The following is a 13,610-nucleotide window of genomic DNA, read 5'->3' as shown; positions in this document are numbered from 1 at the left end:
TTGCTTCATCTAAGCATGGCGTGGAATTTCCCACATGACTCCCAGTCATCCCGATGGAACAAGACGTTGGACAGTCTAAACTAAGTCATAATAATATCTGGAGATCGGATCGAATATTCTACGGTCTTTTCGAAGAGTAACATTCCGATGATCTGAAGCCAAGAGATAATGGCTCCATTCGTAACATTCCTTGTAGCAGCCTATTGTGTAGCATATATACATAGTCTTTTCTATAGGCATAAACCACAGCTAAGGATTAAACTCAGGTAGAATCAATAAATGAATTATTTGAAAGTCTCCTTTGAATGGGTACACACTGTACCCTCTTCCCGACGAGAAGTTTCCTTCAGAGACACTCTTTCGGAGACTGTTATCGTTCAAGTCCGTTTCTTTTCATTCCTCTTCTTAAAGGTCGAAGCATTGTAGATGGTTGAATGTGGATTGCTGATTGAAGTGGATGCTTGAACTGGATGCTTGAACTGGTTCTTGATGCGGGATCTTGAAGTAGTTGATTGACGTGGTTGTCTGAATGTGGATGATTGAAGTGGTTGATTGAAGTGGTTGTTAGGATACAGGATCCTGAAGTAGCTGATTGAAATCATTCGAGATGTTTTCTTTTGGTTTTCTTTTCTTTTCTCTGTTCCTTTCGTGTTTGCTGTTGTTGCAAGCCTGCAAATGGTCCTGAAGCCGAAACCCGTCACAGTAAGGCTGAATGTGAATGATAGAAGTGGTTGACTGAAGTAGCTGTTTGGATGTGGATACTTTGAATGTAGGATCTTGAAGTGGATGCTTGAACGAGGTTGCTTGAATGTGGTTGATTGAACGTGGTTGATTGAATTAGGATCTTGAAGTGGATGCTTGAAGTGGATGCTTGAAGTGGATGCTTGAAGTGGATATTTGGATGTAGTTGCTTGAATGTGGTTGATTGAATTAGGATCTTGAAATTGGTTGTTTGAAGTGGTTGATTGAACGTGGTTGGTTGAATGTGGATGCTTGAAGTAGATGCTTAAAGTGGATATTTGGATGTAGTTGCTTGAATGTGGTTGATTGAATTAGGATCTTGAAGTGGATGCTTGGAGTGGATATTTAAATGTGGTTGCTTGAACGAGGTTGCTTGAATGTGGTTGATTGAACGTGGTTGATTGAATTAGGATCTTGAAATTGGTTGTTTGAAGTGGTTGATTGAACGTGGTTGGTTGAATGTGGATGCTTGAAGTAGATGCTTGAAGTGGATATTTGGATGTAGTTGCTTGAATGTGGTTGATTGAATTAGGATCTTGAAATTGGTTGTTTGAAGTGGTTGATTGAACGTGGTTGATTGAATGTGGTTGATTGAACGTGGTTGATTGAACGTGGTTGGTTGAATGTAGGATCTTGAAATTGGTTGATTGAAGTAGATGCTTGAAGTGGATGTTTGAATGTGGTTGATTGAGGGATTGAACGTGGTTGATTGAAGTGAATGGTTGAAGTGGAATTTGGATAGTTGATTGAAGTGGAGCTTGGATATCGACGCTTGAATGTTGATGCTTGCTTGTCGAGGCGACCAATTTTTCTTACCACCACAGCAAACGGCCTTGAGAGTCTCCTTTAATTGGGTACACGCTGTAACCTCTTCCCGACGAGAAGTCTCCTTCAGAGACACTCCTGCGGAGACTCTGTCGATCAAGACCGTTTCTTTTCATTCCTCCTCTTAAAGGCCGAAGCATTGCAGTAGTCGAATATGGATAGTTGATTGAAGTGGATGGTTGAAGTGGATAGATAGTTGAAGTGGATGGTTGGTTGAAGTGGGTGATTGGTTGAAGTGGGTGATTGAAGTGGAGCTTGGATATGGAGCTTGAATGTTAATTCTTGCTTGTCGAGGCGACCATGTTTTTACCACCACAGCAAACGGCCTTGAGAGTCTCCTTTAATTGGGTACACGCTGTAACCTCTTCCCGACGAGAAGTCTCCTTCAGAGACACTCCTGCGGAGACTCTTGTCGTTCAAGACCGTTTCTTTTCATTCCGCCTCTTAAAGGTCGAAGCATTGTAGTAGTCGGATGTGGATGGTTGATTGAAGGTTGATTGAAGTGGATGCATGAAGTGGATGCATGAAGTGGATGAGTGGATGTGGTTGAGTGGATGTGAGCACACATATCTAGTACAGTCAGCCCCATGTCATCAGATATTATAGACCACGATGATGGAAGATGAAGAATAGGTGATAACACAGATAAGAAACAAACCTCATAAAGTGGAAGATGGACGATGGATGGTGGATGGTGGATGGTGGATGATGGAAGGTAGAAGGTAGAAGGTAGAAGGTAGAAGGTAGAAGGACAATGTGGTTGGGTTGTCTGAAGGATGAAAGTAAGAACAGACAAGTCATGTGATGGATGATGAACACGATGTGGGATGTGGTTGGTTGATCCAAAATGATGAAGAGAGAGAAGAAGTAAGTGCAGAAGTGGGAATCGGCCTGTTTATATAGCTGGATTTACTGCAAACTATGCAAAACTCGAACGACTCGCTTAGCTCGAGTGCAAACAACCCTGGAAAGGAAAGAACAAACAAATGAACAAAGGAAAGAGGCAAATAGCAAACAGGAAGCGACCTGGAAGGTATCAACGATCTATGGAGTCGTTTCTTACAAAATTCATACAGCTCCATAGCACTCATTAGGCAAGCGGTACTGGACTGACTTGGTGTCATTTTAGGGAAATATGGAGGTTATCCCTATGTTCAAGAACATATCCATGGTAACCTCCTCGATGTCTTATGCCGCTAGACTATTAAAAGTGACTATGCTGATCAGACAGTGGCATTGTTTCAAGCGGATTTGTAATGCCGTCTCATTCAATATCGTGCATCACAGCCCAGTAGAACAAAGAGGGCCGTAATTTGCTCCATCAAGATATCGCTGAGCCCAAGATGAGCTACCCACACAGGTCTGGCAGTAGAATAGACTCGTCGGATCGTACTTTTTCTTGATTCGCGCTAACGACACGTAGTTTGTACCATAGAAATCCGTCGCCCATAGGGGATCATTGCGGTCAGCCTTTCTTACAGTCAGTAAAGTTGTTAATTCGCCGCAAAGGAAGAATATTCATACCTCGTTCATGTAGCTTCCAAGGAATGGATCGAGCGCTCTCATAGCGGCTCCCTTGATATGAGTGATATCATGTTCGACAATTTGAGCAGATGAGTAATTCACCCAAGATCTAGCCACGACGCTGACAATATAGGTAGATCGCCAGGCAGGATTCACACTGGAGTACTTGTCAGATGCTCCAGTGAGAACCTTTCCACCCCCGACGAGCTCAACATTAGTCAATGCACACTCTTCAGAATTTCCCGCAGTGACACCAATCATGTTGCGAAGTGAGGGGCGACTAGTCGTCAAGGCAGCTTTGCTAAACATCTGTGATGTCATAGCCGAGTTGGGAGACCCAGCCCTCACTGGCTGGGATACACCAGAGAGGGCGTGAAAGTATGCCCCATACGTTGGGAACTCATACCATATCACTGATATATGAAGGAGTGTACCGTTATACTTCTGCAATGTCTGGAAAAGTGTATCGAAAACTTCCAAAGACTGGACAAGCGACTTGTTCATAGCCGCAACAACGTGCATATAGCCAGGTGTTTGGTTCGCCATAGGGCTGTTAATAGACCAGGATCCATAGCCGGAGAATCCTGCATCCATGATATTGGGATATTGCTGGTAGACATCGGTAATCGCGTCTAAGAGTGAGTCCGTGTCGTTGGCTAGTGGAGTGATTTCGAGCGACTGTGCGACAACAGGCTTGCTGGGATATACTTTGACAGTCATCGACGTGACGACGCCGTAAGTACCACCACCTCCACCTCGGACAGCGTAGTACAGATCCGAAAACTGACAAGGATTCGCTGTGACGATATCGCCATTTGCCAATACAACTTGGGCCTCTAGTACTTGGTCTGCGGCAAGCCCGTAGTCATGACTGGCTGGCGAGTGCCCCCCACCCTGTGTGTAACCTCCAATGCAACCAACGGTCTTTGGAACAAAATCAGAACTTTGCTTTTTGTTGGGGGAAGAATTTCACCAACCGGGTCCCCCCGCCAACAACCGTGAGATTGCGCTCAAAGGCAACTTTGTATACATCTCGCCAAACATAGCCTCCGCCAATAATGATTGCAGAGCCAGCCCAATTGCTGCTCCTACATCCATTCGATGGAGTATACCTTTCTTGGAAAGATATTCCCTTTCGAATGTACTTGATCCAAATCTGTAGTCCTCCATAGCCTTCAGATCTACAACCAAGTGATCAGTCAGAATAGTACCTTTGTTGAATCATCGTGTGCTACTAACTTCCCCAACATATCGTGCCCTGTATTCCTAATGACGAGGCGAACATGATTCTCCTGTGCGAATTTGATACCAGCTACTACCTCCTCAGGCTCTGTTGCATTGATGGTATACACTGGAGCTGGACCAAGCGTACATGTGCGAGGTGATTGATGGCGCATGTCAATCGGAGGGCAAGCATCTTCCGTAGGAACAAAGTAACCGACGGGGGAAAGTTGTTGGAAAGTGGAATTCGACCACTGCGAATACACATACGCGCATTCATCCTCGTCTTCGTAGGTGCCGGGGTAACATGAGATAGCGACTGGGAGATTGCGGACCAGCTTTCCAGATACTGTTGTATTGAGGGATTCCCATAATCTCAGTGAGGGCCAACATGGATCTCCTGGGGTCTAGATAGTGAGTTAATCGAAGTCGATGTTTTTCGTGTTGTTTTTCGCTTACGCATTTGCATGAAGCCTGAAAAGCCGCATAGGCTAAACCAGCAAATTGCAACAACGAGATTAGCTTTGGTACCATCGCTAGACTTGCATAAAAGTAGACTTGGATGTTGGACTTAAGAAGGTATCTAGGGTAGACATGATCTCTTTCTAACCATACAGGAACATTTTCCTGCTGGTGTCATGTGGAAGGCTACCCGGTAACCTGCATGACAAACGCGAGTTTGCCTGCGTCGAGTCATCTTAGGTGTACTTTGTGTGATTATCAAAAAAGCTGGACAATCACGACAACTTTCAGATCGCGGATATAGGTTTCAATTGTCGGCGGCTAACTTAAAGGGCTCGAAGAACAGCCTATAAGGTATAACACCTATTCTAGGATTTCTAAAAAGCCTAATAGCAAAAAGCATGCTGCGGAGTCATTCCGTTTGCGAAGCCTCTTCTCTAATGGACAAAACGAAAATTTCGAATACAACGGCAGGGGTTGAGAGGTCGCTCAATTTAAATCCGGGCTGCATATCTTAGCGCTTTGGATGCCGCCGCCCTGGGCCACTGGCGACCCAATAAACAAGCAATCCCTTTCATTCACAGGCAAAATCTCGATTCATCCAAAAGTGAGGGTTATAAATAGTTTCTCGGAGTACTCGCGGTGTCCCACTAGCATGATGGTGCATTTATACGGAGGATTACCTCGTAGACTCGAGATAATTGGTTGCATCTAAGTCTGTGTTACCCTCGTTTTACCCCCCGCCTAGGTCGGTTTCACCATTGGCAGGGTTCCCTAGTCTTTTCTTTTGCGCAACGGTAAGTAACAGACCAAGTAAACGTAGCCTATCACATTCCTTCCCAGCTAGCTTGTGCACAAACAAATTGATGGAAGGATTACCTTATGAGCTTACCCCTCATGACCTACCTATTTGCCATGAATCGAATCTGAATTATACCGGAGCGCCTTGTCTGTTGTCACTTACTAGGCAAAAAGTGTACATACAGGCTTGCGCCATGACTATGGAAATTCTTCCTACTCCCCAAGGGATGGGAACTGAACTCTCAATGACCGGCCTCATTGCTATCACCTGGGCGGGAACAGGAGTAAGCATCCTGTTTACGTCTGCTCGTATCGCGATCCGAATCGTGTATGTGAAGCGTCTACTAGCGGATGACTATTTCATGCTGCTTGCCTTAGCCTTTTTGATAACGAACGCAGTATTACAGACTCTTCAGGCTCCACACATCTATTATATAGTCTTCAATATGACTGGGCCAGATATTGTCGACCACGGACTTCGCTACACCCACTACGAGTTTGCGATCATTGGGATCTTCTGGTCCGTGCTGTGGAGCGTAAAAGCCTCATTTCTAGCACTCTTCTGGATGATATCCAACGGGTTGCCTCGGTACCGGCGGGTCTGGTGGGCCACCGTTGTGTTTGCAGCCTTGGCATATATCGGATGTTGGATTGGGTCTGTGTACACATGTCACCCGCCATCGAATTACTTCAAGTTTGGTAGATAATCCGTTTCTTAACATCTCTAGTTTCTATGTCTAACAGTTGACAGGGAAATGCTCAAAGCCAATTGATCAGAGAGGATCTGTCATCTCCATATCATATAGCACCGCAGTCGACATCCTTACGGACTTATTGAGTACGAAGACCCACTCTACCTTTCTATTCTTGAGTTAATATCATTCAACAGTCATGTCTCTCCCACTTCGCATCATCTGGCATGCAAAGATCAACATGCAACAAAAGATTGGGTTAGGGATAGTGTTCTGTCTTGGCATCATAATTGTCGCAGCGGCAATTATCCGAGCAGTTGCTATCACCGGAAAGGCATATTCGGACCAAGCAGCGCTTGCAGTATGGAGTGTGGTTGAATCGTCAATCTGTAAGTTGGCCGCTCGACATTTACTATAGAATCCTAATAACAATCAAGATAGCTATCATCGTCGGATCCCTACCTCCATTCCGATCTATCATATCCACCAAGCCAGACAGCAACCAGTCCCCTTCTGGCTCCTCCGGTGTCACGCCCAACTCCCATGATCGAAACCATTCCACACGCGGAGAACACCGGTCGGACATAACCAGCTGGAATGAGTCTCCGTTGCCATTGCACGATCTTGGGAATATAAATTACGGAATGTGCGCACAAGATGTGTACATAAGTGGAGGTCAAAGGGTAGGGGGATCGAATAATGTGCCTAGTGCATCGCAAGAGGCCCTTAAAGGGGATATAAAAATGGTACAAGAATTTGTAAGTTCGACATTATATATATTCTCATGTTGTTGTTGTGAAGCGCGAAGAGCTGACTAGAGCATGTTCATAGAGCGTGGTATCTTCTAAATAATGTTTTCTGTACGTATGTGATGGTCTCTGATGGATATGATATATATTTCTTTCTGATTATTATTATTTTCGAGGTCCTTGAACGAGGGCTCAGATGCGCGACCTTCAGTGAATGGCATCATAAAGGAAAGGCAGAAATTCTACTGTCCATGGCTTGAATCCTATCTGTACGGAGTATAGTTAGCTAAGTACCACTTCTTGCCCACTCAACAACTCAAAGAGATCGTGCAGTCTGAACTCGTTTCCGAAATATAATAATTGTTGACCGTTCTATCGTACCAAGTACTCCCATATTTTACGTACAATCCGCACTCTAGTGTGATAACTGAATGCAATGCGTTGTATGATTGAACTAACCATTCTCGAAAGAAACAACCTTAGCTCTCGGACCCTCAGCACTAACGGTAGGGCCATTGTTCCTCCGCATCTTGTAGCAGACTCCGCATCGATTGTTTCATTTTCCGATATGATGTCAGTTTGCTGCCATAATGATCCACTGCACGGTGCGGATTTGCCCCATGATCCAACAGGGATTGAACGATGTTCTCATTTCCGCCATTAATGGCATATGTGAGCGGAGGCTGTCCTACCATATCTGTAATCTCCGGATTGGCGTCCCATTCCAGTAGTAGATTCACCATCTCTTCGTCGGATTCTTCCACAGCCACGAACAGAACTCGATCAAATAATCTCCCAAACCCACCATCGGGGTATTCGGAGCAGGGCACATTTACATCCGCTCCATACTCCAAGAGCAATTCCACGAGGTCCAGATGGCCACTCTTCACGGCATAGAGAAGAGGTTGCACCCATTCCTCGTTATCGTCCTCCTCCGGGAGTTTCGGTATCTCACACGGGAAGTATTGAGGGGATGCGCCACTTTGAAGTATTATCTCGACGATTCGTGTTTTTCTCTCTAAGACTGCGAATCCCAATGCTTTGGTGCGTTGGATATCTGCCGTTTGATCGACCAAGATCCGGACTATTTCCTCATAGCCGTGGAGCGCTGCAATTCCCAAGGGTGCAGACTGTCGTTTATCCGCTGTCAGATTTGGATCTGCGCCATACGCAAGAAGCATCGAGACCAAATCGCTCATCTCCCGAACCGCAGCTGTCATGAGGGGTGTATTTCCATTTGCACTCAAAAAGTTGACTTGCACTCCATGTATGAATAATAGCCGGACCACCGGAACTCGCCAGGCAAGAACCGCAGCGACCAATGCATCGATCAGAAGGTTTTCCTTGTCGGATCGTTGCTTCGGGGCAGAGACAAGCACCTCAACCACATCCACATGCCCTTGAAATGCCGCTAACCACACAGGCCAGTCGCTTCGAAAGCTCTTGATATCCTGATCGGCACCCACTTGTAGCAAATATCTAGCTAGAGAAGCATGGCCATGGATAGCAGCCAGCGCCAACAGCGTCCGCCTCTCTGGGTCCATCGTGTCAGGGCTCACACCGCGGTCGATCATGTATCGAACGATATCCGTATGACCGCCGCTTGCCGCCAATGAGATTGGATGCGGCCGAAAGTCCATGAAGCGACGCGGGGCTACGCTCCCGAATTCGGAGATCATCGGTCCCTGCTGTCTCATTTTGCCCTTCCCCTGTTTCTTGGGTAGAGGGGCACCAGCCTCTAGCGCCTTCTTTAGTGTACCCATCCGCCCGTTTTGCGCCGCCCAGTCTAAAGCGGAGCTGTTGCTGTGGAGGACATTGTAGTGGTAAAGACAGCGGTTGAAGATACCATACAGACGGCGGCTTGACAGCGCCAAGGCTGCGAGAGATGATTCGGATGGCAAAAACGAGACGACGAGGAGAATCAGCTCAGTCGGTAGGTTTTCAATATTGGACATTGTTGGGGACAGGCGTGGATGACGCAGAGAAGGTTGGGGAGGGGGTGAAACGGTGTTAGGGAAAGAAAAGCATGGATTCTATTGAGCTGTTGAGAGGGATGAGGATTAAACATGTAGGGAGTAAGGTACTATCCAGCTGAGGAGGAAACGGTTATCTGTTGTTGGAACATATGCATATATTGCAAACCCAACCGCAAACAATATTCGGGCAAACGCTATACGGAGTACCCACAGCTCATTCTCAGTAGACTTTAGTCACTCAATCAACACTAGCCTCCATTGAATCAATGTGCGAATTATTCGTTGTTTTTTATCTCCCTATATGGGATTTTCGAATGGACTTACATTTTATGAAGCCACGGCTAGCCGCCTCAGTGTTTCGGTACAATTTCAGGGGAATCTGCACCCTACCTATTGAAGAGGGGCCCCTACGACTGGGAGCAGGGGTACCGACAGCCCTGCCTGCAAAACAGGGTGAGGGTCATTCACTGGGAGTAATAGGGCGCTAGAGCTGAAAACACCACGGGGTGATTAAGGTTGAAGGTGTCTGCGTTGCTAACTCTGCGCATCGGTGGGGCTACCCGAATCCCGGGGAGTTTATCCCCGACCTACGGAATGGTAGATATCAAGGGAGGAAATAATGTGGGAAATATACAGCAATTAAATGATACCTGGGCCTACGGAAAGCTTTTGACAGAGATTGCGTTAAACGCCGAGGACAGCCCATTTAAGGGAACTCTCCAGTGGGCTTACCACATTCAAATATAAGCACCAAGCACTAGAACCAACTAGAAAGAGACAACCGAGGCTACTTGTACGAGTACGAGTCAATTTGGATTGAATACATGAAAGACTGAATTATAAAGGTTGGTTCCAAGGTGGTTACATTCAACATAACAATCCGCAAGCACCAGAGAAAAACCAATGATGGACCACTTGGGAACAAGCAAAGATTCGAATACAACTTCGCTCTTAGGTACTCTCATACCCATTGTGTTGAGAGATACCCAGATCACAACCACCACCGAGACCTTCTCAGCTGAGCCAGCCTTTCGACGCTTTGGGTGGGCTTACTGTGACACAGCCTTTCGCCCATGTCTCCGGTCTATTCATGGATGAACCCGTCCCCCTTCTTGAATATTCCGAACCAACAAATATTTCCGGTGCCAAGGTCATTAATATCCTCTACATCGTCACAATCCTCACATTCATTGGTGAGTCGAAGCTTGTCGCGAGCCGCTTGATACCCTCCGCCTCCATTGCGCATGAGGATGTAGCCTGAACGTAGTTCTCAGTGCTGGGTCCAACGGGCAAATGATCAGTTCCGTCATCACAGAAAGCAGAACTTGGATCGCTTCGGCACCATGCCCCCGTCGAATCCAAGACTAGGCATCGTGGATCATTGCCTTTCTGCCTCCAGGCAATCGTGTAGTCCATCATTAAACTGCGCTGTAATCGACGCCGGATGGTATGGTCCTAGAATGGGAATAATTTCGGTGATATATGTGGGAATCGGGGCATATCAAGATCTGAACCTCAACGCGGGGAGGTGCGATAGGCGGTTTGGCACCCTGGAATTTTTGCTTAATTGCCGGTGAAAGAGGATGCGAAAGACGGCTTTTTCATACGTGGAAAAGAACCCATACTTGACATTGAGATCTTTCATATAACATGCGAATCGTCCAATTGCGATTCTGAACTCCGGTCTTTCGGGCATTGTCAACTCCGTCAAGTCATGCATCAGAGTCCAGGAGCCTTAAGCTCACTAACAAAATTGATAGCTGCCTGCTTATCCATAATTATAGCGTCAGGGGTACGTGTCCAGAGCATTTATAGTCTATAAATGCAATGTTATAGCCTTGCGAACCGAACACGGCACTTGTTGTCTGGCCTATGTTATGTTGAAACCTTCCCTGAACGCCTGTCTCGTCGCCAGCTGAATGTGCTTATTAGAGAAGCACGATGTGCAATGGATATCGAATGCTGTGAAGAAGAAATAAAGGAGGCTGAGAAGTAGAGGCAAAGTGAGGCAAGCAAGGTCGAACTTGGCTTGAGTATATCGCGCAGGTCTTGGAGTCTAAGTATGATGGTGATCATATGTATATAGAGAAAAAAGGTGCTTAAACTCGTCAGAGTGAGAGTGGCCAGGGAGGAGAAGGAAGAGAGAAAGGAGAGAGAGCTTAGTGTCTGTTGAATGGCCTGCCATGTTTGTCCTGTTTGATAGGCTTCATCCAGCTACATAAGTAGCTCTTTGTTTGTTTGCAGAAAATCAAATTCTTCTCTCTTTCTCTCTCTATCCCTTTGATTGGGCACCCGTCAGTTGGATTTTGTGGCCCCAGGACGCCACCTAGGTGCCTCAAGCACCCACCCCTCGTTAGACTACATCTCAAATATCCCTCTTCTCGTCTACTTACGCACAGTAAGCCTCAACATATAGGAAGGTGAGAAGCTTGGGGACTTGTGGGGTCCCCGCCGAGGTTTTCGCCTACCCCGGGGCTTGTACTCACTCTACCTTTCGAGAAAACCTCGAGTTGGCCGGGCGATCTCAGCCTGTCAACCCGATGGTGCCAAATACTGATGGTCCACGGTACACAAATACACAATCTCTCAGTGGGAACACGGGTTAAAGCATAATTCTACCTTCTACCTCGAACCTATCAGGAAGAAACAGTCCTATGACTACACCGCAGACAAATACCTGGGAGATGATACCATTTTGGACATCGATTGAATACTAGGAATCCAGCGTGACAAGCCTATCCTATCTTCGATCGCGCAGAGGACAGTGTCTACGGGAACACCGGAGGGGCCCAAGAAACGGAAGAGAGAAACAGTGAGCTCCTTGAGCGAGGCCGACAAAGCCAATCACAGGATATTCGGAAGAGAAGAAATACAATGATTCCTTGCGAAGACAAAAAACAACTACCCCCCGTCTGACTGGAAGACAGCGGTAGCAGCCAATATTCCAGATTGTATCACCGCTGTCCTTGTTATGCTTGTTGTCTACCTCCTCTACAGGTATGTTCCTCTTTTTCCTTCTCTTAGATTGTGTGCTGTGCTAATAACAGACATATGTAGGCAAGGATGGAAGGAAGAACGTAAAGGCAATACCAATGCCATGCTTTCCTACGAATATCACAGAAGGAAGAAGAAAGAGAAAGTGAAGAGAAGTTGAAGTAGTCAAAGTGGCTGACTTGTGGGCCTTGTTAGCTATGCTAAAAGCACCGTCATATTAACCAAGAGTGCCTATCTAAAGACAAGTATAAGCCTAAAGACAATAAAATGCCCGTGTTCCCCTAAGCAAAGTATCGTTCCACCTCCTTACTACAAGGAGACTTAACAGGTCCATAAAATAGCCCTTCCAATAAAAATTTGCCAAAAGCAAGTGAACATTTCGCACGAAGCCACTGCAGGGCTTTCACATGCTTATGAAACGGTGATGGATGACGATCCACTGCTCTGGTATCCCTCGGTGCTGACAATCTGGTAGTTGTGCGAGCCGAGACTCAATCCAAGAGAAGCCCAAGCATTGAAGTGATTTGCAGTAGTGACTGTTCCGCTGGTGCGCTTAGTCCGGCGGATGGACCAATACTGGTTGAACGTCGCAGTCCCCGAGATGGAAGGCTGATTCACCTGCTGGTGGGTATATATATCGTAGACTGATCCATCGCTGGTCACGGTTCCCTTGTAGGTCATGCTGCTAGCTGGGTTGTAGGTGCCATAGCTCTCCAGGATGTAATATTCGACGAGGGGGCTAGTGGTCCACCCGTATACAGCGAGATAAGCATTTCCGGAGGGATTGAAAGAACCGGAAAAGTTGATGTTTCTAACATGGTGTACTTGTAAGTATATTGACAATAGATAACTAGGTGGACTCGACTTACCGAGAGCTGCCAGTAGCCCAGCCTTTGCCAGAGGTGAAAGATCCGCAGTTGGTCCAGCTAACGCTGTATTGGCCCGAAGCACCGTTGGTATAGGAGACACTGCCACCTCCATTGGTCCAGAAAGAGTAGAAGTAACCATTGCTAGTTCCTTGCTCGCTCGTGGTGATCGCTCGCTTTTCCAGCTCATTAGGAAGCGCAAAGGCAGTAACAGCAGCACAAGCAGCCACAAAGAGGTTTGAGAAAGAGACCATGATGAAGGCTCGGATATCGGTGATAATTGAAGAAGACGAATGAATTGAGATGTGTTATTTTATGGCAGAGAATCCCTTCAGGAGAAGACCTTTTATATTCACAGGAGGATGTGGGGCGTGTTTCCAAACAGTTTCATATCCTAAATGGCTTAATCCAATTTAGCCAGCGAGCCATTTATCCCGTACTTCAACTGTCACAATTGCACTAATCATCCACGGACCATGATTCCTTTCCTACCAAGTCTTAGCGGTGATCCATCACACCCTCAATTAGATCCCTGTATCATTCAACCAGCCTAAAATTTGATTCATCAGTGATCCAAGCCAAGGGGCTTACAGCCGGACCCTTTAGGCGGCTAAAGTTCGTCGCCGAATGAAAACAAGAATGTTGAAGATGTCAGCCACAGGCACAGGTGTAAATGCGGGGAAATTCATTATGGCTGTAATAGTTGCAGCTTCGGTTAGCCCAGGCTAAACTTAATATCAGGCAATATGAAATCCGGCA

General features: G+C 46.4%; 5 protein-coding genes across 5 annotated transcripts; 1 reads left to right on the top strand and 4 right to left on the bottom strand.

The window, feature by feature from the left end:
• Window positions 1-2,847: 2,847 nt before the first annotated feature.
• N7518_003781 (uncharacterized protein) lies at window positions 2,848-5,008 on the bottom strand (the record flags this gene model as incomplete). Its single annotated transcript, XM_057184708.1, has 5 exons — window positions 2,848-3,036; window positions 3,091-4,014; window positions 4,064-4,271; window positions 4,330-4,718; window positions 4,985-5,008. 5 exons carry the CDS (start codon window positions 5,006-5,008, stop codon window positions 2,848-2,850), a joined length of 1,734 nt encoding a protein of 577 aa, XP_057046158.1.
• Window positions 5,009-5,768: 760 nt separating this feature from the next.
• On the top strand, window positions 5,769-6,854 carry N7518_003780 (uncharacterized protein; the record flags this gene model as incomplete). Its single annotated transcript, XM_057184707.1, has 3 exons — window positions 5,769-6,273; window positions 6,464-6,627; window positions 6,708-6,854. 3 exons carry the CDS (start codon window positions 5,769-5,771, stop codon window positions 6,852-6,854), a joined length of 816 nt encoding a protein of 271 aa, XP_057046157.1.
• Window positions 6,855-7,515: 661 nt separating this feature from the next.
• On the bottom strand, window positions 7,516-8,970 carry N7518_003779 (ankyrin repeat domain-containing protein; the record flags this gene model as incomplete). Its single annotated transcript, XM_057184706.1, has 1 exon — window positions 7,516-8,970. The coding sequence occupies one exon, from the start codon at window positions 8,968-8,970 to the stop codon at window positions 7,516-7,518; it is 1,455 nt and encodes a 484-aa protein (XP_057046156.1).
• A 1,185-nt stretch (window positions 8,971-10,155) lies between these two features.
• Window positions 10,156-10,407, bottom strand: N7518_003778 (uncharacterized protein; the record flags this gene model as incomplete). The annotated part of the gene is made up of 1 exon (XM_057184705.1): window positions 10,156-10,407. One exon carries the CDS (start codon window positions 10,405-10,407, stop codon window positions 10,156-10,158), a length of 252 nt encoding a protein of 83 aa, XP_057046155.1.
• Window positions 10,408-12,396: 1,989 nt separating this feature from the next.
• N7518_003777 (glycoside hydrolase family 11 protein) lies at window positions 12,397-13,105 on the bottom strand (the record flags this gene model as incomplete). Its single annotated transcript, XM_057184704.1, has 2 exons — window positions 12,397-12,796; window positions 12,855-13,105. 2 exons carry the CDS (start codon window positions 13,103-13,105, stop codon window positions 12,397-12,399), a joined length of 651 nt encoding a protein of 216 aa, XP_057046154.1.
• Between the last annotated feature and the right edge of the window lie 505 nt (window positions 13,106-13,610).

This window comes from Penicillium psychrosexuale (genome assembly GCF_028828465.1).
Source record: "Penicillium psychrosexuale strain IBT 29551 chromosome Unknown utg000002l, whole genome shotgun sequence".
NCBI classification, from domain to species: Eukaryota; Fungi; Ascomycota; class Eurotiomycetes; order Eurotiales; family Aspergillaceae; genus Penicillium; species Penicillium psychrosexuale.
Note: the sequence above shows the minus strand (reverse complement) of the source record. Positions and strands in the feature narration are given on the sequence as shown.